Source organism: Cimex lectularius, unplaced genomic scaffold (assembly GCF_000648675.2).
Source record: "Cimex lectularius strain Harlan isolate CLEC.00 unplaced genomic scaffold, Clec_2.1 scaffold98, whole genome shotgun sequence".
In the NCBI taxonomy this organism is placed as follows: Eukaryota; Metazoa; Arthropoda; class Insecta; order Hemiptera; family Cimicidae; genus Cimex; species Cimex lectularius.
This window is the reverse complement of record NW_019392897.1, coordinates 1,474,913-1,502,842: the sequence shown is the minus strand read 5'-3', so window position 1 is coordinate 1,502,842 and position 27,930 is coordinate 1,474,913. Positions and strand designations below refer to the sequence as shown.

Genomic DNA, 27,930 nt, shown 5'->3' with positions numbered 1-27,930 from the left:
AAGTCATTATACACTTTGAATTAATTAAAGTATAATAATATTTCCAAAGAGTAAAACAGATTGTATTTTTTTTTAAATTGGAACAACTGTAAAGGATTAAAATATTACATTTACCATGAATTAAATTTAATTGGCTCTCAGCCATCATATCACTTAGTTTCAGTGAGAAATCACAGATTTTTTTCCACAACCACTCAGGTTAAAGCCAATAAATTTAAGAGGCCAAAGTAATCTTTTATTAGGTAAGTATGACCAATAGAAGTTTCTCAAACAAATCTATAATTGGTTTCATATATATAATNTATATAACTGTGACTTTAAACAAATTTGTTGTTTTACTTCCGCTAAAATGAGGATGTTTCAAAATGAAAAGGTTCAGCCAAAAAAGAAAAGTCTGAAAACATCATTTCAACAATTGATATTTTACAACAGTTTGGAAACATAAAACACGGTACAATGGAAAGAAAAGTGTTCGACATCTGGAAAGCATAAGGAAATAAATTATATTTCAGATTCGGAGATCGATGAGACCCATGAACAAATGTTTAGTTACAGAAACAGCATTAAAATTTTTCCTCTTATTAAATTAACTAGTTTTCGTGGTCCGCTTGACCAATTAATATCTTTCAATTAATTAAGGTTTTTACTTGAGATAGAAAAGTCAGTGTCACGAGTGGGATTCGAACCCACGACCTTCGGCTAGATACGCCGCTACTCTACAAAAAAGAGGGAAAATTCAAAAGGTGGGGTTGAGATGGGAAATTGGTGTCCGAGTGGATCGAAGTCACGATAGCTTAAGTGGAAGAGTAGCGGCGTATTTAGCCGAAGGTCGTGGGTTCGAATCCCGCTCGTGACACTGACTATTTTATCTCAACTAAAAACCTTAATTAAAAATTATCATTTTTAGCGGACAACACGTGTATATAATATTGAAACAGCATGAACGGCCAATTAAATAAAATTGCAAAAAGAAATACATTTTTCAACAAGATAATTTTATTTCTGAAACTCCAAAAATAAACTTAAACAAATAAAAATTCCTAGTCATGTGGCAATGATATGATGATTTCTCAGATGAATATCAACCACCATTATAAACGATGCCGAGCGATTTAATCAAGTCAATTGAAATTCCGTTAAAGGTCACTTCGTAGCTTTAATGGTTAAATTTTAACTCGGAAATTAAAAGATAATCGAATTCTGATATTAATTTATGATGAGGCTCTGGTTTGTAATCACCTTCAACAAATTTTCACCAAACCCTCTTCAACAATATAAAAATATAATAAAATAAACTTATAACAAAATGTTGAATTGCATTGGTTTGCTTGGGTTTGTTAATAGTGTATATTATTTTCTTTTAAATCCAGCAAGTTGTTACAATTTTATGTATAGCAAAACTGTACATAGAAAATAGTTGTTAATTATATAAATTAATAGAAATAACAGCCCAACAGAGCATAATTTCGTTAGAACCTTTTATATAATCAAGTTCAGACTTAATCCATTTAAATTTAAACTTGATAACTGAAGTTCATTAATAAGAGATGTGCCCTGGACATGAGATCAATTTCTTTAGCTATTCTTTTAATCAAGAAATTGATGCGCAAAACACAATTACGTAATGGTCATTACATTTATATGATTAGTAATATGCTTCATTCCAAATAATATAATACTCAACTTTTCGATTACCTTTATAAGCAACTGTTAAAAGTAATGAAGTAAACCGTAAGAGTTAAATTTTTAAATAAAATGAATGAAAAAATAATCTACTAGAAATGTTTGGGTCAGGTAAACATAACTAAATTTTCGTTATTTATTCGGAAAAATCCCCTTGAGTAAATTTATTATGTTATTATAAAAAATAAAAGTTTAAAATACAAAACTTTATCGCGATTTATATCAAGGGATATAATCCCCCCCCAAACGATATGTTATGTAACGGTAAAATGGAGGAACAATGTTAGACAGTGGTTTCATTAATTTTAAACTATTTTCAAGGATTTATTATAACCAAAGGAGGATTAAAAATTGTATCGGCCCACAATTAAGGTTTGGTAAATAGGGAGTCGGACACAGGTGGTTGCCCTACATTCTATCTTTTCAGTTTATATAAATAAAAAAAAATTGTCTGTTTATAAAAGAATAAAGAAATGAATGTTTCCCATAGGGAATTCATTCAAGAAAACTTTAAATTTTAAACCGTATAAATTAATAACAATTGTGTTAATTAAAAAAAAAATACTATGATACTTACATACGAATAGTCTAAATCCGTCTTTGGACCAGTGTCAAGTTTACTTGGTTGAGGGTAAACCGTTCTGGCGTCGGGTTTAAAATACTACCGGCCAAAATCGTTGGAATTTTCAGCCCAAAAACGTCCAACTTTCAACTTGTTTACAAGGGCTGGAAAAAGGGGCGAAACGCAATGGCTGTAGCCTGGTGGCGAACTGGGCTAAACCCAGGTCCGATTCGCCGCCCCCACTCGCTATGCTGCCAACATAACATCCCGTCAGCCCCCCTTCACTTGGGAGAATTCAATTTCAATGTATAATTGCCCTTCTACGTTATAAGTGTGTTTAATACACATCAATTTCGTGAGAATAATTGGCCACCATATACGCTGGGTATATGATTTTTGCAATTCCGACAACTGTTCTGTACAATTAAGTTTTATGTAAAAACATTGGAACACAAGAAAATCCATTTTGAACAACTACAAACGTTGTTAGCCAATCAATTCAAATGCTCTGAGACATTAAATTTTTTAATTATATAAAAAAACACTATTAACTATAAATTTACTCTAAAGCATCTTTCGCTTTGTAAACCTTTATTCAATACAAATTGTTACGTAATGAACAATAATTTTCTTTACATAAGAAAATTATTTATGCGCTGGTACGACGAAATAAATAATGAAATAATGAAGCTATCAGTCATCAATCATTAAAAAATTATAAGCCATCTCTAACTAATAATGTACAATGTACGCTTAAACTTTTAGAAAAAGTATGAACTAACAAGAAAATAGACCTCACACGTAAACCAAATTATGCGCGAATCACTGTTTTAATATTCTGTACTAATTCATTGTCGATTGGTTATTTCTGTTATTTGTTATATTTAAAATTTTGCCTTAAAGCCTGATATCAGGACAAACGCATGCGCGCTCTCACACATCAGTCGAAGGATTTTATTGTTCATTGAGTAACAGGAACTTCTGGCCCGACAGGCGTGAAAAGAAAAGATAAAGGCGAGAATAATAAAGAAAAAGACAATGACGACTACCGTATCATTTTTCTATTAATTAGTTTCAATTAGAAATCAAGTTATTCTTTTTTATAGATTTTATGGTGTAAAAGTTGGTCCCTCGGTTGTTATTTATAAAAAATAAGGATAGGCGATAAATGGAGTTTCTCGGGGTAAATGTGATCCTGGACGATCCCGTAATAAATTTTCCTTTGCGGGCCAACGTTTTATTTGTTGTGCAAAGGCGAGGAAAGTTAATTTCTTTCCTTTGGGAGGCGAAAGGAGGAAAACCGATCAAAATGATCAAAATAAACCGTGGAAAACCTCAAATTACGTTGCAAAACAGGCCGGGCGAAGCCGGGAATCGAACCGAAATCTAAATTTCACCCGTAAAAAGCACAGTTTAATTCCGTTTTGTAGATATGAGAAAGCGTTGTCGATAAACTGTAACGTGTCTGGCATTTGGCAAATATGATTTCACGTTTGATAAACCGAGAAGTCAATAAGTCGATACGCAGATATGGGCAGTTCCAGGAAATGGCCAAAATAGTTACTATTTCATGTCTGACGATGATTAAAACAGAATATTTATAAATTCGCCGATTAATTGGAATCCTGGTGTTAACATTTACTTTTATTTCATACTTAAATCGTATATTAAATAATAAAAGAAATTTCAAAATATTAATCTTAAAAAAACAATTTATGATAACATTTATTTAATATTTACGATAATACCTTCTGTATAGTGTCAAAAACGTTAATGTAAAGGTGAAATATTTTTTTTAAAAGTCTGTTCGAACCAATAAACAACATTTTTAACGTGCGGGTTCGAAATGTCATAGCCGCAAACAAAATACCACACGAATCCACTTGGGAAAAGTGGCTTAAATCTCTGTTGTACGGATAAATGTAGAGTTTTGTGGCGGTGGGTGGGCTGTGGGGCCACCCAGGGCTCCGGGGAAGCGAAATGTCAAAGGTAAACCTTCTCTAGGACTACCCCCCACTCGCAGGATTCGATAATTGTGTTTGGATGAGAAGGAAGATATAGATAGGAAGCAGGGGCTATTTTAATTCCCCGTATTTTTTACACATTCCGAAAAACGGGGAGAGAAAATCAAAACGTATGTTCCTACCCCGGTGAACAATGCAGTCAAGCGGTACGTGACATCTGTCAAAGATAGGGGGCTACATCAGCCTCTTTCATTTACGCAAAACATGAGTTCTCATCGCTGACCCCCTCACGCAACAGACGTTCGAATCTTGTTCGCATTTGTACATTTTTTAAACACTGTTCGAGAAAAAAAACATACTTGGCCGAATGCAAAAAATAATCCTGACCTAAAAAACTTATGCCTACGTATTTATTTGGTAAATAATAAAAAGAGAGAGAGAGAGAGAGAGAGAGAGAATGAGTGAATGGGGGAGAGGGGGAGAGAAAGAGAGAATGAGTGAATGGGGGAGAGGGAGAGAGAGAGAATGAGTGAATGGGAGAGAGAGAAAGAGAGAGAGAAAGTTTATGCTAATGTGCTAATGACGTCTTTTATTAGAATATTTTAAGAAGAATCAGTAGAAAGAGAGAACCAGTGACGGAAAGAACAAAGAGAAAGAATGATATGAGAGAGAGAGAGAGAGAGAGAGAGAGAGAGAGAGAGAGAGAGAAGGGAAAGAAGAGAGAGATTTTTCTTAATAATTCACTGTGGATTTTTTAAAATCTAGTATAATAAATACAAATAATAAATACAATACATACACTACAGAGCAAGAATATGTATTAGAAAAACATAGGTATACATTTATCTGACTTCGCGTTTGTTTACGTCGTATGTGAAATTTCGGGTAAATCCTATAGCATAAATTGCCTAAACGTTAACAGTTTCCTCGTAGGTCGCTGTAAATTCTCCTCCTTGTATTTATAAACGTAATCCACGGTTTTGGCAACATCGCAATTTAGCCGTTGTACGAAAGAAAATTGTGATTTAACATCTCCCTTCCTCGCAGTCTACTATCCAATCAAATAACATGCTACATAAACAACAAAATCGTCTATTTGTATAAACTTTCATCGAGGATGTTGTTTTAATAAACCTCATCAATAAACGGCTGTAAAACAAAAAAATATCCAACAACAACGCTTATTTCTAACCAGTTAAAAAAATTACAAAACTGTCAGTGAATGAATATGCATTATATTTTAATTAATTGATTAAACTTTCTCAATATCAATCAATTCGAACTGTAGTAAGTATTAATATTCGTACATAACATTTATTAATTTACTATCCTTGTCAATTTTTTTAAACATACTTTTGTTTTAAAAAAAAATATACATAAATATANGTAAATGTAAAGAAACTAACTCTAAAGAATCATAGTCCACATGACACAATCATTGTCCGGTCACTCCAGTCGAAAATAATAAAAAATACAATAAAATAAGTAATTTAAGTCGTAAGATCTAATAAAACCGGTGCTAAATCAAAACACCGATATAAAAAAATAATGAAAAATCCGTTTTACTTATTTGTTTAAACTATGAAACGATATTTACAAATAATGATAAATTGGGATATTTTCGCTAATTGAAAATAAATAAAAAATTAAACATTAGATAATTGAAAAACTACAAATTATAAATATATAATCAGTTGTAAAACTAATGTAACATAAATAATACATTGAACATCTCAACTTATGTACTCCAAAGTGTAATATATGATTAACAAATTATAATTGACATTCTTTAAATCCGTAGTATTCATATTCAAATAACTGAAAAATTTACCACAATTTTAAACAAATTATTAATTCGATAAAAATGGTTAAATAATTAAAACTAATATTAACACTCGTCTATAGGCATCCTACAGGGCGCGAGTAGGTATGTCGCCAGATTTAAAGAGCGTTCTCGGACACAGCAGCGAGTTTCAGGGTCCCCTATTCCGCTTTTTAAGGGAATTGGGAATTTTTTTATTGTATATAGAAGTTATGTGTTTTGTGTTTCTGTGTCTTGTATGAGTGAATATATTTATTGGTGTGAATGGGGAGGGGCTGATGGCGAAGTAGCTTCTCCATCGCCTCTCAGCTTGTGTAAAAAATACCCCATCGACTCTAATTAAGATTAGTTTATTGTAGGGAACAGGTAGATGGAGGAATATCGAGTACTGTATCTACTAAACGAAATAAGTGCGATCAATGTATGTTGGTATGAATGTATTTATTGGTAATTATTCAGAAATCGTGAGATGCGGTCTGGTGTGATGATTATCGAAAAATCAGACAACTTCCAATTGCTGCAAAACATGAGAACAAAACCTTGGTAGTTTGATACTTTTGCAATCTCCTCCACGTGCCATAAAGAAACCACAAAATCCAAGCCCTGAGGTGAAAACTTTCAAATTTTCTTTTCAATTTAATAACAATTGAAAAAATTTAGAGTTTCCTTAGCAATAATGTGTGGTGTTTAGTGACTTAGTTATTTGGGGATCGTGAGATGCAGTCTGGTATAACGTAGGTTTCAGAAAAACAGGTAGGTATGAATGTATTTATTGTGTGATTGTGTATTTTGTTAGTGCTTCGGGGCTGCCAAACAAAAAAAAACATTCGTCTATACCTTAAAGGCTTTATTTGGTCTTTTATTTAAAGTTCTAAGTTACTTTTGCATGTATTTCTTCTGATATTAAAAATGTTAAAAATTAAAGGCCTACAAATCTATTCCATAGCGACCTTTTTATACAAAATACTACGAACAAAAAACCTTTCTTACATGTTTCATAATTTTAATTTTAATTCAATATCCTTAACATTAATACCAGAACAGCTAATTACTTAATTCATCTACCAAAACACGGAACAAAAACACATAGCAATTCATTTAAAATAAAAGCTTGTAAAATCTTTAACTCAATACCGAAACATATAGTTCAAATAGAAAGCATAAAATCATTTAAAGTAAAACTTAAAGAATACTTATTAAGTAAATATGCTGAATATAATACTACAGATTAGCATTTCCCTTATTTAATAGTTTCGTAGTTAACATCACATCATATATGTACTTTTATACTTTTATTTATTACTTTATTATTATCTTTTTTATTATATACTTTTAAATTAACTTGTAAAACGTTAATAATCATTTTACTTAATTTGTAAATCGTAAAATTATGTTTCAATTCTAGAAAGTTCTAATCTGGTTTTTAAGAATCTTACGAAAAATCTATATCTAATTTTGTTACTCAACAAAATATGCTCTGTACAAAAATATAACTTATAAGTTCAACATACTCTCACTTTATCCATTTACTTCATTGTTGATTTTACAATAATTTGTTCTTTCTATTTCATGTCTGTTGCGACTATAAACAAATATTACAATTGTAATTACACGTAAAGTGTAAGAAAGGTCTTACAAACCTAACTTTTCCGTGTATTTTAAAGATAAATCGTTAATCTCTCTCTCTCTATCTCTCTCTCTCTCACACACACACACACACACACACACACACACATACACACACACACACCACACACACACACTCCCGCAGTGATAGACGCACTTTTAATTTCTCCTCTTCACTCTCCCCTCTCTCTACCTTTCTCTCTCACGCGCCCTCTTTCTCTCATTCTCTCTCACTCTCTCTATCTATTATCTAATCTACATATCATTCTCACTTTCTCACTCTCTCTTTCCATTTTCTTTCTATCATACTCTCTCATTATCACCTCGTTTTTTTTCTTTCTATCGAACTTTCAAAGGAGGCCGTTAATTTTAATAGAAATATTATTTCTTTAAATCATACTTTGTTCTTCAGCATCGGGTTGAAACTCGGACCGAGAAGGTGCCTTAAAAAATTAATAATCTCATGCAATGCGGAGAAAGAATATCATTCATATGTAAAGAACAAAGTTTCTTCTTTTTTTTATATTAATATTCGTACAGTTTTGCATTTGCTTAGTGCCCACTTATTTATTCAATTTTCATCTAGGGCATATAGTGTCACTTTCCTTTTCACTTAGTTTCTCCAATTGTTCTTTCAGAATTACAGGAAAGTCCGCCCCTTGTGGCGTCCTTAAACGTGGGTACAATCGTTCAAATAAAATCCAGCCTAGAAAAACAATACGAGCAAATATTGAATAGAGAAGTAACGCCAAATGGGAGAAAAATTTGCTAAAAGGTCCGGCGGAGTTCATCGGAGCACCATTACACGAATCGATCCCACGAGCAAATGACGTCAGAACGGAGTGACGTTACACACACGATGACGTAGTTCGGCTAGCGTCGAACACAAAACAATCGTCCGCGAGGAAATCATTTTCAATGTCGAATCGTAAACAATTTATTTTTATTTTTTCCAGAAGCGAAGGAGAAATAGTAAATAACGCCGGACTTTCAGAAGGATCGAGTTTCAACTTTAGACATACGAATAAACATATAAACAGCTTTGTACAATCGCTTAGGACAACTGTGGAGTTGTGGTTGGGCCAGCCGTAGAAACACAGCCGAATGCTTTGATTTCAAGCTACCCATACCACAAAATAGAAACTCTAACAAACTGAAAACAAGCTGCTTTATAATAACAACCTTAGAGGTTTAAAACAATAGAAAACATTGGTTGCTTGATTTAAAACAAGCCTGAAAATTTAAGTGTCAAATTTGAAATCAATCCGGATTTATTTATCGTAACTATTTGTTTACTTTATAGTTTTAAAGTCTTTCCCCTGGGACAAGGGTTGTGCGCAGTTTTACGACAATCTCCTGTTTTCCTCCCGTTAGCAATAAAGTGTTAAATTCGTTATTGCCACGTTTAATATAAGGTGGAAACGTGGGCGTTTTCCAAATACAGATAATTTTCCACTGAACTGTTCTGTAATACAAATAAGAGTTGATATTTACACGTGTTAACAATAATAAAATTTCATCATATCGCCCGGCTTGGTTTTTCTTTGTAGAACTTCATGTTCATGGCTTTTTAAAGGTGCTTAAAAGAACGAGAGCTAATAACAGATTAAGAGAACAAGGGACAACATATGATAGACTCTTGCAATATAAAGAGTGGCAACATCAGGCAGATGCAATCAACATTCAACTGAAATCTTGGCGATATAATAATTTTCACTGACGGGAGCAAGTCATTGAATGGAGTTGGCAGTGCTTTCGTATGTATTAACGAATAGTACAAAAATTTATGAAGGAAAATATAGACATGTTCAAATAATCTGGCAGAACTTTTGGCCATTCTGAGGAGTTTGCAATGGGTTGATACTAAGTAATAGAACAGCAGAGAAGATTGTCGACCTCATTTTAAGAGACATTAAGTTTCTTTGGAATCGATAACTAATTACGATAATCATAGTTTTTTGTTTGAACAAATAAGGGGAAAAAAGGTTGGGTTAAGTCTCAGCGGAATAAAAAGGAATGAAAAAGCCGACAAACTGGCCAAACTAGCACAAACTGACGTGATTTTAGAATTAAATCATTAATTTTAAAAAAAAGTTTTCTCGTCTTGAACAATGGGGAAATGGTTGGTCAATTACAACTAATGGAAAACAGACAAAAAGTTTTTCCCCTTGTTGCAGATAGATTGAAGGAAAACATTCAGCCAACTTCATCACTAACACACATTGACTCAAACTATACGTATTTCTTCCGCTTCCATCTTAAAGAATCAGTCCAACTACCCTGTAAAGCAAAATATTCAACACCTAATATACGAGTCCCCGAAAATAGAATATCTGGATACGTAACTGCTCAAGGCAAGAAGTGGGGCCATCTAACCAGAACAAACTCATAGACAAAGACTACTATGAACATTCCAACACTTTTATTAAATCAATAATAATACAAGCTATTGAAAAATGTAAATGTCATATGATTATATAGCTAAATTAATATAATAATAAATAAATTACTTATAGTAAATAAATTAATATAATAACACTTGAATTAAAATGTCTGTTAATTTTGTTATCAGTCTTATTTATAAATTTACTTTTATTTATGTTCATTGTAATAACACTAAGTTTTCCCTTTATTCGCATTTTTATCAATTATTAACATAATGCTAATCACATATGTATATATATTTTATACTTGTGATTATTGAATAACACGTAATAATTTGTATGATGATGTAAATAATTACAATTAAAAAAAGATATTAACTAAGTAATGTTTAATATTCGATGTATGAAGCTTTTTTTTATAATAAGACTAACTACATAATACTAATGAATTTATTATAAATTTTTTTTCTATGAATCTGTATCATTTTTGCAATTTAAGTACATGCACTGGCAATGTTTGAAACTAAATTGTGATGAATAATTAATTAGAATTTGTACGTTTGGAAAAAACAGACAGAAATCACTAGCAATAAATTATTCAACCTAAGTATGTATGTATAAAACATAAAATCAAACAATCCTTCAAAGATAAGTACTAACATTCTTTCAGAAAAAATAAACTTCTGTCACGAATACATTTTTTCTTTAATTTTTTAAAGTAATTAATTTTCCCTGGAAAGAAAAACAAAGGACTTTCGCCTAGGGAAAAGGTTAGCTCTTTGTTCGGGCTCGATATAAATGTGAAAGGTGACGAGCTTGATAAAGGTAAAATTAAACTAAATCTTTCCGAAATAATAAATTTAACAATCGTTTAAGATTTTCTCTGGGAGGAAAAATTTAGAACATAATAACATCGGATATATGTCTAAGTCTGTACGTTATGCACGAGTAAAACAAATCACAAAAATTAATTTATAAAATGACTTTAGTGAACGTAAATTCTGAATGTCGGGTCAATTAGAAATTACTGTCGTATATTGTCTTACTCGACGTCGCAACCCATGAGCATTGTACAAGTTTGTTTACATGTTACTAATTACCTTCGAGTTAATTATGCTGATTTGTAAACAATTCCCCTGCAATTTTGGCTAGTTGCTGCTAAATAACATATACTGTTAGCTAAATAGCTATACTGTTTACAACGTGGTATAAAACGAAATACCTAGAGACAGTAGAGAAAAAAGTATAGATAGGAAAACAGATAGATAGTTACGTAGATAGTTTCAACAATTTTATTGTATCACAGACCAGTTAGAAAATCTTTGAGGGACATTAGTTGATAATAATTAAAATAAATATATAATAAATAATAATAAAAATAATAATTACAATTGATAATAAAAGTTTCTAGAAGTCGATTAGGTTTCGTAGATCGAACTATCGAAGTCACGATAGCGCAAGTGGTAGAGCAGCGGCGTATTTAGCCGAAGGTCGTGGGTTCGAATCCCGCCCGTGACACTGACTATTTTTATCTCAACCAATACCTGTCTTAAAGATTAATTAATGGAAAAGTTTCTAGAAGGTTCGAAAAATTATTAAAACTACGAGCAAAACCGGCGACAATCAATGTAAGCCAATAACCAGAAGGCCAACGCCCAGGAAAGATCACCAAATTGCTATTAGATTTACTGCAAAATTGTTACACAACCATGTACATAAACGTAAATTACAAATAAATTAATTAAAGGTCATCAGTAAAGTGCATCCAGCTAAACGGTTAGCGGTCCAAAGGGTTTATATATTGTTCTAAACTTTCAAAAAGTCCAAAAAACTTGTTCTCATTTTAAAATTATGGTTTATGGTTCTACGGAAGATCTGGTGTAGGGATAATGAAAATTATAGATAGAATAATGAATCGGTACTTGTGCACCCTTAAAGACAAATGCAAACCGAGAGGCGAAAAATTTGGTTTAAGATAAAATTTAATTTTCTCCATTTATATGTATATATGTATATTTATTTTCCGAATCTCCTGATTTTAAATCCACCGAGCATGGGAAAGAATTGAAAGGAAATTTGAAAACCAGCCTAATAAAAAATAAACAAAAAATCCAAATAATGTAATAAACAAATAGTCAACAATTAACCCAAATATTGCTAAAAAATATTAAAAAAAGGAACTTAAGAAATCAAGATTTGATAAATAGTAAACGAAGTACTGTCCATTAATTAAAATTAAATCGATGGAGATTTTTTGGCGTTTATACAAAAAATACTTGATTAAAGTGTTGAACAGTTACAATTAATTTTAATCTTAAGGTTAAAATGAGTCCGCCTCTTTACGAACTTGCGCATCCCGACCAATACTGGTCTATTGTGAAATCTCCATTATTATTTAGAGTTCTTCGTTAAGATTAATGATTTTTACCAGATCCCTTATGTATCCTTCAGGGTTTTTCTTTACCAGGAGAAGGATTTTCAGCCTGCATAAGCCTTCGTACTAACTAAGGAGAATTTTCTATATTTCTGGTTCTAGTGTAAACTCAAACTGCCTTCGGACTGTCACAACAACAGTCCAATCATTACAGCCCTAACAACTCCTAGAATTGATAGTCCTGCAGTTAATTTCTGCTATGTTCTTTGAAGAACCTTTGTCCTGGGATCCCATTGAACCAATGACTTATTTTATCCTATGCCTGATTATTTTACGTTTTTGGCATCTGGTATGCCGCAAAAGAGTTCAGGACCATTAGAAAATATGTAAATAAGTCTTAAGATGCAGAACGAAGAGAAAACAGTTGCTTAAATATATATACTTTTTAAGTCTAGCCTTTTAGTTTTCATCTGAGAACTAATTTTGTCTTTATTCTCGTTATGTAGACTTATTTTTACTAATACTATTTAAAAATGATGATGCCTACTAGTATCATATTTAAAACCGAAGTAATATTTTTATGCTATATCTTTCAAATATCTTATTATTTAAAAGGACAAAATAATTTATCACTATGTAAATATATATATACAGGGTGAATTGCTACTCGTGCTACAAACTTCTCCAGTAGATTCTTCACCCTAAAATGAACAAAAAAGTTCATATTGTCCATGGNTAAATTGTTCAATCTTTTTAAAAAGATAGTTCCTACTCACAGTTAGTTGTTTTCAAATATTCGGATTTCGAGCTTACAGCTCATCATCATCATGTTGAAAGAGTTCTACAACCCGATGATGAGCTATAAACTCGAAATCCGGATCGTTAAAACAACTAACTGTGAGTAGGAACTATCTCTTTGAAAAGATTGAACAACACACTCCCTCCACCATTTCTATAAATATATATCATATAATATTTATTGTAGCTTCCATTAGCCTTATGTTATGATGGTTTTTATAGGAATATTATTGGTAATAGGTTTAATTAAAAATTCAGTTTCTCTTCGAGGAATTAATGAAAAGCTAGCTAAAAATAGAAATACTTTAGTTTCGTTTATTTTAACCAAAGGAAATACTTCGTAAAAAAAAGTTTACATGGGAAAGCATCGTAAGACAAGCCTATTAATGATTCGGACACAGGATTAGAAGAAAAAGAAAAAGTTTAATCGTTGTTTAGATCAAGAGTCTATTGGATTGTTGCCAGCCCGTCTGTGTCTAACATGGCTTCTAGTCATTATTTACTGACAATGAGATCAAACACGTCATTTTCACCTTCTACGCTCCTTCGGCACAGAGAGAAAGGCTGAGTGGTGAAATCGCTGCGGAAAGTCGTTTTGGTGGAAGGTGAAAAACAAAGACCCGTGAATTTAACTTTTTATTTGAAATTTTCACTCGGAAATATGTAACTAATCATGTTTTATTTAAGTTAAATTCAACTCAGAATCTTGACAATTTGTATAATTTTTAAAATCAAATTGAAACATCTTTACTAAATTTCCTTTACAAATTGAAAAGTGTAAACTTTGCCAAAAATGTTTTTAATAAAATAATAGATTTTTTAATCCACAACCATTTAGTACAACCGGCATACGTAGTTAAAAGCTTCAGTTTGAAAATCTTATTATATGCCTGTCATCAACTATTCTACTTATGACAATAGGCTTAGCTATTTAAACTTCGAACGCCGTTAAAGTGAACAGAATTATAAGAAATCGAAATTATCAAAATATCTAAAGAAAAAACTCCGTGAGATTAGCCTACAGGTGAAACTGGAAAACTGCCAATGCCCTAGCGTTTATCTTGGGATAGCAAAGTAATTTTCCTACAAAAGAAAGAAAAAATATCTTTTGACGAGAATTATTTCTTTAGTGTTGGCAAGCGCATCAAGAATTTTTTCCGCTTCTTGTTTGCTGAAATCAGACTATTTATGGCCTAGAGTCCATATTGTTGAATAAATTCTATTGCTTAATGTACGCCGTTTTCAGAACTGACTAACATTTGCGAAAACTAAACACAGAAAGATAAAAAGATAGAGATTAAGAGTGAATGCGAGAGAAAGAAAGAAAGAGAGGGAGGAAAAAGAATGTTAGAAGACAAAAAATTGATTGAGAGAGAAAAAGTGTAAACAAAGTGACATAGGGAAGTTGAAAGGTAGAGAGAGATTGAGAGTGAGAGTGAGAGTGAGAGAAAGAGAAAGAGAAAGAGAAAGAAAAAGAAAGAGAGAGAGAGAGAGAGAGAGAGAGAGAGAGAGAGAGAGAGAAAGGGAGAGAAACGGAATGTGAAAATGAAAAATGTGTGTGAAAAAGAAAACATGGGTGTGAGAACGAAGCTGAAAAAGTTGTAAAAAAGAGAGAGTAAAAGTGTATGTAATAAATAAAGAGATTGAAAGATACACAAAGCTATCGAGAGAAAGTGAGAGTGGGAGTAACAGGGAAGTAAGTACTATATAGAAAATGAAGGAAATGAAAGAGAGAGAGAGGGGGTGAGAGAAAAAGAGAGAGAGAGAGAGAGAGAGAGAGGGAGAGAGAGAGAGAGAGTGAGTGGTCAAAAGAATGTAGAGGGAGAGAGAAAAATTAAATTAGAGTGAGAAAGAGTCAGAGTATGAAAAAAAGGTTAAATAGAGAAATTGAAAGATAGAGAGTAAGTGAAAGGAAGAGAAAGGGACAGCGAGAGAAAGAGAGAGAAAATATGAGAAAAAGTTAGATAGAGATATTGAAAGACAGAGAGAGAGAGAGAGAGAGAGAGAGAGAGAGAGAGAGAGAGAAAAGAGAGAGAGCAGTGACAAGTCAGTAAGAGAGAAAATGTGAGAAAGATAGATTGAAAGGGAGAGAGATTGAGAGAGTTAAAAAAAGAGAGATGGAGATGACGGAGGGAGAGATAAAGAGAATGAGAGAGAGGAGAAATAGATAGATACAGATAGAGAGGAGAGAGAGAAAGAGAGAGAGGGAGTGGGCAAAAGAATGTTAGAGGGAGAGAGAAAAATTAAAACACAGTGAGAAAGAGAGTGAGTAAGTGAAAGAAAGAGAATAAGGGAGAAAAAGAGAGAAAAGGGACAGTGAGAGAAAGGAATAGAAAGAAAGAGAAAGAGAGAGAGAAAGAGAGAGAGAGAGAGAGAGAGAGAGAGAGAGAGAGAGAGAGAGAGAGAGAATATGGGAAAAAGTGAGATAGATATATTGAAAGACAGAGAGAGAGAGAGAGAGACAGAGAAATAGAGAGATAGAAAGAAAGAGAGAGAGAGAGAGGAGAGAGCGAGCGGAGAGAGAGAGGAGAAGGAGGGGAGAGAGAAAAAATTTGGGAAAAAGTGAGATAGAGATATTGAAAGACAGAGAGAAAGTGAGAGGAAAAGTGAAAGGGAGATAAAAAGTGTGAGAGACAGAAAGCGAGAGGAGAGAGAGGGGGAGCGAGAGAGAGGAGAGATGGAGAATGTGTTTGTGTGAAGGTGAGTGAGGGAGTGATAGTGAGAAAGAGGGAGGAAAGTGAGAATTACAAAGAGAGAGAAAACTAATAGAGTGATTAAGAAATAAATAAGGAGAAACAGTTCTAAGGCAATGACAATTTGAATCAATAGGAGAAAACCGTTTATAGTTTTTCTCAATAATTTTCATATCTTTTAATAGTAAATCAATTTTTTTTTAAGATTAAATCAAATTTCAATTTAAAAGATAAATATACGAGCATTCTTCCTTCTTAGACGCTTCAGCATGGCGTGTTTTTTTTTTTTTTTTTTTTTTTTTTTTTTTTTTTTATATTTGCGTAACTATATAAACACCTCAGAGTGCAATGACTAAGAATGAAGAATTTAATAATATTTAATTTATATGTGAGAATATATTATTAAATGATAAATTTTGTAAATTAAAAATATATATTTGTGAATGTTTGGTGTAGATGTGTATGTAAAATGTTATTTTGGTACCAATAAAAAAATCAATTTCAATTAAGGTAAATGAGTATTTAAAGGCATAACTAAAATCCAAATCGATTATATATTAATAATTAATAAATTGTATAAAATCAATAAATCTTTTTACCTGTGGAAGCAGTAGTATTTTCAATGCATTGTTAAGAAAACATCAGTAATATCAGTATTGATAACGCCTAAACGCTACTGATAAAAATCGGTAAACGTAAACACCAGTGGTCAGGGGAAGGGAACGGAGTCGACTCCGGTTACACAAGTGTCAAAATGCATTGTCAAATCCTATATTTTTAATTTTGGCCGATTTCCTTTTGAAATTGGACATTTTTCTCTTTTGGAAAATAATTCGAGAAAATTCCGTTGGAAAAGTTTCGATCCGAAGTTGGGCCGTGGGCGAAACCATTGCGGGGCTGCCGTGGGGCCATCTCCACCTGTCAATCCGTGTGGCTTTGAACTCAATAATTTTCTATGGTTTTGTGTTTTGTATCCACGATTTTTTAATTTTTTTTTCCGTTTTACAAAAAAAATCTTTTCGATTATTTACGTTGGTTTTTCCCGAAAGAGGCCGGTCGAGGACAATCGGCGAGTGATGGAATAATGATTACCAAAGTCTTGTCGTTTTTCCTTATTAATTTCACGATACATTCCGGTGAGTGAGCATTTGTTTATTAACACTTTTTCTTGAAGCAAATACAATTATATCATCAATTATTGTCTTATAATAACAAATTCATCACGTTTGAACTAAGATTAAATTAATACACAATAAAAAAAACATGAATGCACTTATTCGCCCACAATCTGAAATACATCCATACTAAGATCACAGTAATTTCATAGTATTATTACTCAAATTTCTCTTTAATCAAACACCGAATAAAATTATTTTATTATTGATTCATAATTGAAAAGTTATGAAAGATGTTCTAAGTTTTAAACCTTTCTCAGCAGTACTGGTTGAAACCGTATCCAAAGATTTACACAGAAATACATCGTTAAATCTCAGTGAATCATATTCATAGGTATTTTATGGTGGCTAAAGAGATACTTCTGTTCTGTGAAGTGTTGGTCTTTGAGACAGTGAACACATGTTGAACCGGCACTGGGTCCATCATCTATTGTGTTCCTCACAGATGGTGCAAAGCCAGAATGCGTTAGCGTAACATCAAAAACTCACTACTGTAGATGAACAGTTCAACTCAGTTCTGCACTTGTAATTTAAGGTCTTGGTTTTGTTGAAAAAGCAAGTGTCACAAGCAGGATTCGAACCCACGACCTTCGACTCAATACATCGCTGCTCTAACCACTTGAGCTATCATGACAATCCACTTCATCTCAACCTACAACCTTTTGAATTTTCCATCTGTGTGCCGCATTTTTAAATGTGTAATCAGGATTCAATTCTCGTCAACTTATGAAGTGGCCATAGATTGGTTAGAGCAGTGGCATATTGAGCCGAATTGGGTTTGAATTCTGCTTGTAACACTTCCCTTTTCATCTCGACCTTACCTTAGAGTAAAAGTATAGTTAATTAAAAGAATTAATACAGTCTAGTATGACTTATTATGTCAATTATGACTAAGTACATACATCTGTTCTGTACTTACAAAACACCATTAATATGTGAATTTTGTTAATTGGACCTCTGACAATAAAAGTGGCCTGGCTAAAAGTTATGGGGCAATTGTGTGGGAGGAAAAAACTGCAGTAATGAGTAGAAACACTCCTAAGTGATATGAAAATTAAGGCAACCTTTAATATCAACCTATAAGTCCTATAAGTAAACTTTATGATTCCAAATGACAGTCCTAGATCTTTGAAAGGATGTAATATTGTTCCTAGATGCCATGATTTCTAGGCTTGACTTTACAAAAGAATGTAGAAATTATATTACCAGAATGGACAGGACAAGAGAAAGGACTGTTGGTCAACGCTGACTCTATTTGGTTACATGGAAGGCACAGAAATCAAACAGAGCACTAAAGCTTGTATTTAAGGGTTATAATGTCAATTTCAAATTGGAAAATTTACCTTATTATTTCAGGGAGAAACTGTGGTGTGATGGTCCATAGTACAGTTCCCGGGGGTAAATTTCCCAAATTTTCCCAAAGGAGAACTGGACCCAGTTTCAAAAGTTGAAAGAAAATGCAATAATTGGCAACCAGCAATAAAATAAAATAGTATAAAGGTGTTCAGCAAGCAAACAACAAAATAAAAACCAATAAATATATTTCTTAAAAAAAAAACCATCATTCAAACCAATTTTCCTTTTAATACAAATTGAACACCCGACAATTAAAAATTTCAATAAAAGATAAAAAATAAGAGAAGTCCTTTTTTCCAATTAAACCATTTCACCTATGAGAGCCCTTTAAACAAGTATTCTGGAGCCTGGCACAAGATACAGTATGTGCTCCAAAAAAAAAAAAAAGGGCTCCCATCATGGCCTTATGAGTCCTTGACTGGTAGAGGCAGCCCCTCTCCAAGGTCCACCTGTTCAGAAAAACTGGGTAAAAAATCATCAAACACTCACTCCTGATATAGGAGCGAACTGTTCTAAAGGATAATAATAAAAAAAATTCTGTCCTTCAGTAGAAATGATGTCAGACCTATTAGCCATTACACTGTCATCTAAAAAAGTATGCATATAATATAGATTAACAGAAATGTGCCTATGTGCAATCAATATTACTCATTTTCTGTTTATTTTACTTGCTCTAAAATCAAAGCATACATAGATGGAAAATCTTATTCAAACATGCAGTCAAAAGTGTGAACCTGGGTGTTCATATTTGTTAATATTATTTTTTTACTTGATGGGCTGAGAGTAAATTCTCCCTTTACTTGTCTTTATTAACCTAAAAATGTGACACAACAGTCAGCGACAGTCATAAAACAAAGAGTACAGTTAAAAATAAATAAGTATGGTTAGGATTAAACTACCAGCCAAAAAAAATTCTCAAAATATTTCTTTAATAAAATTTATAACTTAAAGCTACATTGTCTTCCAATAGCCACCTGTTGGGCAAGCGAGACAGAAATTGATGAACTCTGGGGTGATGAGGGCAGTAACCTGACCCTACCTTGTCGAAAGGACGAGTTATCTCATCCTGGCGACACGTATTGGAGTTTCAACAACAAACACAAGGGACTGAAAAGCAGTGTTCGCCATGACAATACATTAATACTTAAGTACTTAAGCAGGACCGATGCCGGCGAGTACTCGTGCATTCAAGACAGTGATATGTCAGTTATTAACAAAGTTAGGGTACATGTTCGAAGTGAGTATTCTTTTTACATTGAACTATTTGATTTTTAACCAATCGTCTTATTGCATGTAGTAATCAAACTGATTTTTTTTTCTTTCTAAAATTAATTTATTTTTATGTAGCCCCACCTCCACCTTTGACTAATGTCACTGTAGTACCATCAACTATCTTGGCTCTGCTCCATTGGGAAGTAGTAGATACTGGAGGATACCCAATTACCTCATTCACTGCACAATACCGACTTCGCCACACGCCACAGGGCGAGTCGCCCGATCCATGGCATCTAGTTATGCCAGATGGTCAGATTAAACCAACAGCTGTAAGCCGAGTGTTTCGCAGTTTCTAATTCAACTTCATAATAATTAATTAATGATGTTTTACAGACTCAAGTTGACATATTTCAATTAAAGCCTAATTCATCGTATGTGTTCCAAATCTGGGCTAACAACAAACTTGGCAGGGGTGATGTTGTTGAACTTGAAGCACAAACAAAACATGACAGCCAAGAAATTGGTCAGTTAAAAATATCAATTAATTTAATCAAATGATTAATTTTTAATTTGGGTTTGTAATAGAATTGGGTAAACATCTTCTTGAGGGGGTTGAAACATTCGATACAAGAATTTGGATCGCTGCTGTAGCAGTTGTTATGGGTACACTCCTCATCTTGGCCACAGCAACGATATACGCTCTTTACAAAGAATGTCATCTTCCATTGGGTATTTTAAAATTTACTCTCTTCATGTCTGAACTTTCCCTAATTTATATGATCTATAGTTTCAGAAAAAGACATGGAAACTATGGAGCTTATACCAAACATTATCCTCAACCCTGGGTATCACGATTATATGCAGTCGGAGTGGTCAGAGCCTGATGAAAATTCAAATGATACCATGACGATGAGGTTAAATAACAACACAGTAATTAATCCAGTAAGAATATAGGATCTAACCTTCATCCCCTAGTAAGAGGTAAGTAATGTAAAGTAAAGTCATTTATTAATCAAACATAAACTTTTTTTTAACAGGCCGTTTCATTAAAAAATCATCAGACATATAATTTTTTATTAACTTTCTCAAGAACCAAAATATTTTGATCTGCCTGATGGATAACGGGATATGGATATGGTTAGTGTATTTCAAATGGCAAGATACTAATCAGTGTACTTTTTATAAAAGATTTTTATATGCTTAATTCAATTATGCAAACACTTTTTAATTTGATGCAACCGTTCTCAAGTTACCCGCAAAATACTTTGCCCCAACACTATTTTTTTGGATAAAAGAAATCTTCTCCCTTCAACCAATCTATTTATCATTTTAATTGTTAATGAATTGATTGCTTATGGTACCAAAAGAAAGATTTTCCAACAATTTCATCAAATATCTCCAACTAACAGGACACTTTGGATGTAGCTCATTAAAGCTTGGTGCCAACTTTGCGCTACTTTCCCCATCAGGAAAATCATCTCCATTTTCGTGTAATGAAACGAGACATTTTTACAATATGCACAGTAAGTCGAAGTAAGTAAAAGCTAAACTTTAGTGTCATGGTTATTAACTATGGATTAAAATATTTCCATCTTTTTTTCTTTTTTTTAGATTTTTCAAAAGCCTCAAAGGTAAATTAATTTTTATTTATATTTCATTTGTCAAATATTAATTACTTGTTGGAATTTGTGGAGTGAAATTTGCACCAGGCTGAATCCATTTTAATGATCCATTCAGAAAATCCTGTGAGTCAAAGTTATTAGAAGAAATAGTTGCAAAATTTTTCTTTGGTACCATGGGCAATTTATTTACTCTCATTTAAAATTATAAATAAATATATTGGTAATTGGTTGATCACAAGAACTTATTAAAAATAGTATTCAGACAAAGTTTTTTGTGAATAACTTAAAAATGGTTGCTTCAAATTAAATACCTGGTAACCGAGTAGTTAGCATGTTAGATTCTCAGCACATAGACCCAGTTTGTGCGTTTGATTCCCACTATCCACCCCTGGCCTTTTTTTCATGCTACCCTTCCCCTAAGAAATACTTCACCATCAAAAATATATGTGTTGTTTCTCTGGTTATTATGAAAACAGTAAGGTCATAAAATGAAATATTAAAAAAAAAGTTTGGAAATTGTTTTTTGCGAATAACTTGAGAACGGTTACTTCTAACTAAAAACCGTTTGTATTGTTGATTCAGCATCATGAAGACTTTCAACAAATATAGATTGATGAATATCTTACCATTTGAAATATTTTAGTTTCTATTCATATCTCATTATCCTGGAGAGTTAGATCAAAACTTTTGAGTTCATGAGAAACCAGACAAAAAATAAATGTTTTCATGTCTCGGTTTTTCTTTTTCTTTTTCAAAAAACACCCCACACCCCAATAAAATATGTANTATCTATATAAAAGGAGAGCAGAAGTTAAACCCACCCTGTATGTAGCTGGATCGTCCCTGATAATCCTGGTTTGCCTATTTTCACTGGCTTTCCAATTGTCAAATTTTTTCAAAAGTTTGCCTTTTTAATTTTGTTTCTGCCAATGGTATAATGTGTCTAATAGAAGTGAAAATTCAGGACAATTAGAATCAAGTGACATAAATTCACTTCAAACAGTGTTTCACAATCTTTGTTTCAATCTTGATTAGCTTTGATTCATGTGCATCAATTTGTTTTACAATAATAGTACAACAACGCGAATTGTTCATTACTTGGGAAAATGAAAATTAACTTATTGAAATTTTTCTATTTTCTTAGTGTCACTTGTGAAAAATGAGGCTGTCAGTTCATTCGTCACATTCTTGGTATTGTACAGTTCTAACTGACAAAACAAACAAGGAAATTTCAACAGAATTACCAGTTCGTACAGTATGTACATAAGAGCTTTTTTTGTATGATTTCTGAGTTAAAATAGTAATGTTTAAAATTAAACAATTTAATTGCTTCTTTTGTTATATTATAAAAATAAAAAGGCTTTGCACATTTTCCCCCCCTCGTGATTATGTAAATATATAAACCTCAGTACTTATTTTAAATTGATATTAGTTTGTCCCCTGTAAGGAGTACTGGCTTAAAAATAATATTATTAAAAAACATGCTGATTAGAATGTAAAGGGTGTGCAGTGCTTTTCTTTTTATATTTTTTTTTTTTACACGACTGTGTTACAAATTTAGAGCTTTTGTGAGGAACCGCTCAAATACGCTCATAATTTTTTCAATGTTCATTGAAGATGGCCTCAGGATGTCACATGCTCTTGAAAATGAGGAGCGTGGAGTAAAAATACTAGTCCTAATCAATGGGTGTCTTTCAATGTAGTTTGAAAAGTGATTTTTGTGTATGTATCGTGTAGTGCATGTCGTTTTAGTCGATAGTGTGTTCACAAACAATTTTTTTTCTAATTGTCGCCTGATGTATACTTTGTAAATAATGACCTAACAGGTAATCAGCTCAAATGCTGGCAATACTAAATGATTTTATTGTATAACAAATGCAATACATTAGGCGTTAATATCACATTAAATTCATTTTATAAAATTTTGTATCATATTATTGATATTAGTGTTTTTATTACCAGTTAATTAATTGATTTATCAGCAGAAATGTGTCAATGTCTTATTAATAACACATTTTATTTATAAATTGTAAGCCATTAGGTTTAAAAAAATGGTAGAATTTTTTAAAGAGTTGTAGTAGTGTAATGACATTTTGATACCCCAGAAATGTAATATGCACGGTAAAGAGCTCCTATTGTGAGTGTAAAATTTTTGTTCTCAAATAAATTTTTTTTTGTTAATTTGAGTTTTATATTAGAAAATAATGATTCGGAATTTAATATGTAGTGCTCAGTTTCAGTAGAATCATTTAGATTCTTCACACGATTGCTTCGTAATTATTAGTTTTATAGCTAAACTCATCTTTCATTGGTAAATAATTTTATTAATCAAAACCATTTCATAAATGAACTCTAAACTGACCAAAAGTGTAATACTAGAAAACTATTTATGTAGAACTTCCTGTTTTCATTTTAATCATCGCCGAAATATATTTACATGGCTTTCTTTTTTTTTTTTTTTTTTTTTTTGCTTCTCCCGTGTTTTGCAATTATAACATATTTAATTCTCCTCTTTAAAAACCATTCCTAGAATACAATATTTACAGATTTCAAAATTCAACTTTTCAAATCCTAAATCATATGTCAAACTGTCTTATAGGAATGCCAGTTTAAAATTGTTTTAAAAAGTGATCTTTTTTTCTATCAGTAAACACTGTGATAGGTAACTGGCTATGGGAAGGTAACCAAACGAAACAAAATTAATCTAAATTAAATGAATCACTTAAAAAATTGTGACTGAAATATTGTATTATTTTCACACTAAATATTTTGAAAATTTGTATATTTTTGGGAGAAAAATAATATGAACAAATCCATTTTTGTGCTGATTTTTACATTTGTTTTTCAGTTACAAAAGATTTAAAAAAATATCTTCGCTACTCGGTATCACTTAAACAACCCTACTCCAAACCAAATTTATTACATCCATTTTGACCAAATATTGATCTTCTAGTACTTGCAAGTGCAACTGCACTATAAAGTCATTATGATTATTTTGATACGAAATTGGCAGAAAAATATTTTTCTAATATCCATTGTTTTATAACAAACAATAAAAATGATGAGTTAAAAGGTGGGGGCAACATATGGACTTGGATATATGATTCAGGACTAAAAAGTGGGGGAAAATCAATAACACTTAGAATACAAACGGTATTTATTTCTGCTGGTACAGTCAATTAACTTTGTGTTATATTCACCCGATACTTGAAAATAAATAAAAGATTTTTAATAATTTTTTTAACGCCCTTTGTTTTCAATACTACTTGCTCAATTAAATTTGCTTGTGAGACAGATTGCATTTACATTTAATAATAATAAATTATATCAGACAATTGACTACACTGAAGTCTAAAACAAGTCGAGAGATGATAAATTTATCAGGCAGAAACAGAAGAGAACAAAATTTATTTCCCAGGCCTAAAGTCGGCTTCCAAAATGAAAATACATTAACTGCTTAAGATGCAATATTTAGTGTTGTGAATTATAATGTAAGACTGATCTGCTACTATTTAAATCACTTATAAATTGCCTTATCATGGTAGCAGTGTTAAAAAATTAAAAGTAAGGAATAAAACGTTAATATTGTGAAATTGAAATAGTAGTAATTCAATAGCAGCATCATTTATATTTGTACATAAAACGTTTTACACAATAATCTTTGTGGAAAAAAGCATATCTGAAAATAATAATTTATAGATATTGATAGAATTAAAACAAATTATTGTGAAGAAAATTAAAAGTTGTTGTGAAGACATAAAGTACGTATAATTCTGCCCAATTGTTAGGAGAAAAAAATAGATTTTTGTAGAAAAATTGTTGTCACCCTTGCAAATTTATATTTTGTACGACGAAATGTTTATATTTAAATCCACTTCGATGTGAAATGCAATGTTAGTGTGAATTTCTTTTGGGACATTTTTCATTTCGATCTGATTTATCGGTTCATGTTTTTGAAAAAGGTCTTGAAACAAATCGTGTTAGTCTTGTTATCGCTGGCTTACTTCTTGCATTTCAACCTTCAATGTACAATATCTCTCTTTAAAAATAATTTAAAAAAAAACTAATGTAGGTAGAAGACTAATAGAACAAATAGACTCCAGTTAGTTAATTATAGAAACACTCTAAGATTTCAAGTGCAATAGTTTGTATTTAGAGTTAGTACATGGCAATAATTGGTGTCAACTTGTGAACAATTAGTTTGGCAAGGCTTTTAGACTCTAATTTCATCGTATTTGTAATGCTGTCATCTTTCTAAGTAGGCAGATTTGTTTTCGATTTTTTTGATCTCAACCGTAATCAAACCTGAATCAAAAATCAAATTTTAGTTACCAATTTGTGTTTTTTATGCTTTTTTTAATTTTAAGCTATTGTAATGTACTGTATTGTTATTATAATTTATTTATTATTGTTTTTAAAATGTTTTTCGTATAAGCAGTGTCGGGTTTCTTTATGATTGAAATGTACGTACAATCTTGCTTACGATTTATTTTTAATATTTTTTGTCAATTAATATTGGGCTCCAATAATAAACATCTCATTAATTTATCTAATTTTGTACTTTTCAAGAACAAGATGGTAAAAAAAAAATATTTTTGGCAAAATAAAGAATATTCAATGTAAGGATGATCCAATAAAAAAGACTTAAAGGTTAATTTGCTTTTCTTTAATATGTAAAGCGCGAGTGAACCATCACCCTCATGCCACGGTGCACAGTTGGCTCGAAAGGCAAAAACGCAGATATTCTGTTACTTTCAACAGTGACTAAACTAAAGTTGTTTATAAATGTTTATGTATTTATACATGTTAGTTGAATTGAAACTTGAAATTGTTTTTTTAGAAACGTTGGGATTTTTAATCCAATTTACTAACAAAAAATTGATTTCTTATTATTACTAATCAAAAATTCTTAATAGTTACTAATAGCGTAACACTCCCCACTAAATAGTCCACCACACATTCTAATTTAAGCTGATATGCAATGAAATTTCTCAATGTGAATTTTAATAATTTCTATGCTACAGAATGGCTACTAATCAAGTCATGTGCAACTTTATCCCGTTAATTATTTACCTCTTTCATTCAATCGCTAAAAAGATCAACCAGTATTTATTAACTCGGTAAGTTTATTGTCTAAGACTAAGAACTACCACAACACATCATAAATATTTATTATTTATTTTATTTTATTATGAATAAATTTTGGTGCTTCTAGACACCAAAAATAAATTTCTCATCAGCAGAAAACAGAGCAGGCACCAGCTTGAAATCTATTCTTAAAATTTTTATGAATGCGTTGTAAACTGCCAGAATGAGTTGTGGTGGGAATTGCGATCAGGCCACAGCACCGCTTATCCCCCATGCATTTAAAGCACGTTTCAGACCGCTCTGGCCTGCAACAAAACCCCAAACACATTAACCAACGAGATTCCCCCCCACCCAAAAAATAATTAATATAAATTAGTAATGCGCATAGAGCCACTGTATTAGGTTTTCCATAAGATTTCTATACATTATTCCTAAATTAAACCTCAATCCCTACAACCTTTGTGCTTGGTGGACCTCCAAGGGAACGTTTGGCATCTGGGGAAGGAAAATTTAAAAAACCAGCCCCTCACACCATACTGGTCCTTAGGATTAATGTCAAAAGGATACAAAAAATTAAAAAATCTCTCTGGCTTGAGGGTGAAATATGGAGAGGGTCCCAAGATGCTTTAAATGTTAAAAATTAATTCATATTGGTAAATAAACAATCATAAGATTTGCCTGTTTTCTTAAGTTTACTCTGTGATAAGAAAGATATGAAATTTTTCATTCTTCTCTTTTTAATTTAAGCTCTATTTTGTGTACATAATTTCTCAATTTCCTCAAGAGACAAAATACATACCTGATGCATTTCAAACCTCTTTACAACACACACAAGAAACTATTTGCCTTTGGTCTTATAGAATCCTTTTCATTTGTCATGTTTGAATTTCAACGATTTGTGCCTGTAACAATAAATGTTTCCCGGTGCAATAAATATTTTATGCTCATATTAAAATTTGATGTAACAGGGTGAGAATATTGTGGAATTTTGGAAAAATCGATTTGTTTTCACTTCCTTTCCTGCAATGTTTATTAATAAAAAAAAAGAAGTGACACCTGGATTTTATTGTAAGAGAATGTGATTTTTGTATGTTAACCAGAAATAAGAGATAGTGAAGTAAGTTAAGTGAAGAAATGTTCACAATGTGGTATTTTGGTATTTAAAAATAGCAATTGCAAAAACTAATGAGTATTAACATGATAATTGACAAAACTAATACTCAAATGTTATTTTATAAACAAAGGTACAATGGGTTAAAATAATGACCATCTCATCAAGAATTTTTGCGTTTCTAACTCAGCTAATTTTACTATACTGACTGATTAAATGGCATACCAAACAATGTAAACAAATATTGTAATAAAAAAAATTCATTATGTAAATGTGATAGTATACTTTTTGCTTAATATTAGTAATTTTTTATGTTATTTTTACATCGCTTTTTTAGCACAGTACTTATATTTATATATGATTGTGACTATAAATGTTAATAAATAATGATAAATGAATAATTTTATTAACATTGCTCACCCACCATTCATTCCAGATCGGGCCGATAAATGAAAGA

At 31.8% G+C, this 27,930-nt stretch overlaps 2 protein-coding genes across 6 annotated transcripts in view; one reads left to right on the top strand and one right to left on the bottom strand.

Moving 5' to 3' along the window:
• LOC106664298 (protein retinal degeneration B) overlaps window positions 1-16,562 on the bottom strand; it is a 39,016-nt gene extending 22,454 nt beyond the window's left edge. For 2 of the 5 annotated variants that reach the window (XR_002910719.1, XM_014389900.2), the window contains exon 1: window positions 2,261-2,534. The gene's annotated coding sequence lies outside the window, so the exon portion shown is untranslated. Of the gene's footprint in view, window positions 1-2,260; window positions 2,537-16,505 lie in introns of those variants that run through there. The other 3 variants (XM_014389899.2, XM_024229187.1, XM_024229186.1) reach the window with 3 other exon arrangements.
• A 213-nt stretch (window positions 16,563-16,775) lies between these two features.
• On the top strand, window positions 16,776-22,623 carry LOC106664299. Its single transcript, XM_014389902.2, has 7 exons — window positions 16,776-17,042; window positions 19,408-19,674; window positions 19,785-19,981; window positions 20,046-20,175; window positions 20,238-20,381; window positions 20,440-20,633; window positions 22,419-22,623. Exons 1-6 carry the CDS (start codon window positions 16,991-16,993, stop codon window positions 20,604-20,606), a joined length of 957 nt encoding a protein of 318 aa, XP_014245388.1. The 5' UTR covers window positions 16,776-16,990; the 3' UTR covers window positions 20,607-20,633; window positions 22,419-22,623.
• Window positions 22,624-27,930: the final 5,307 nt, after the last annotated feature.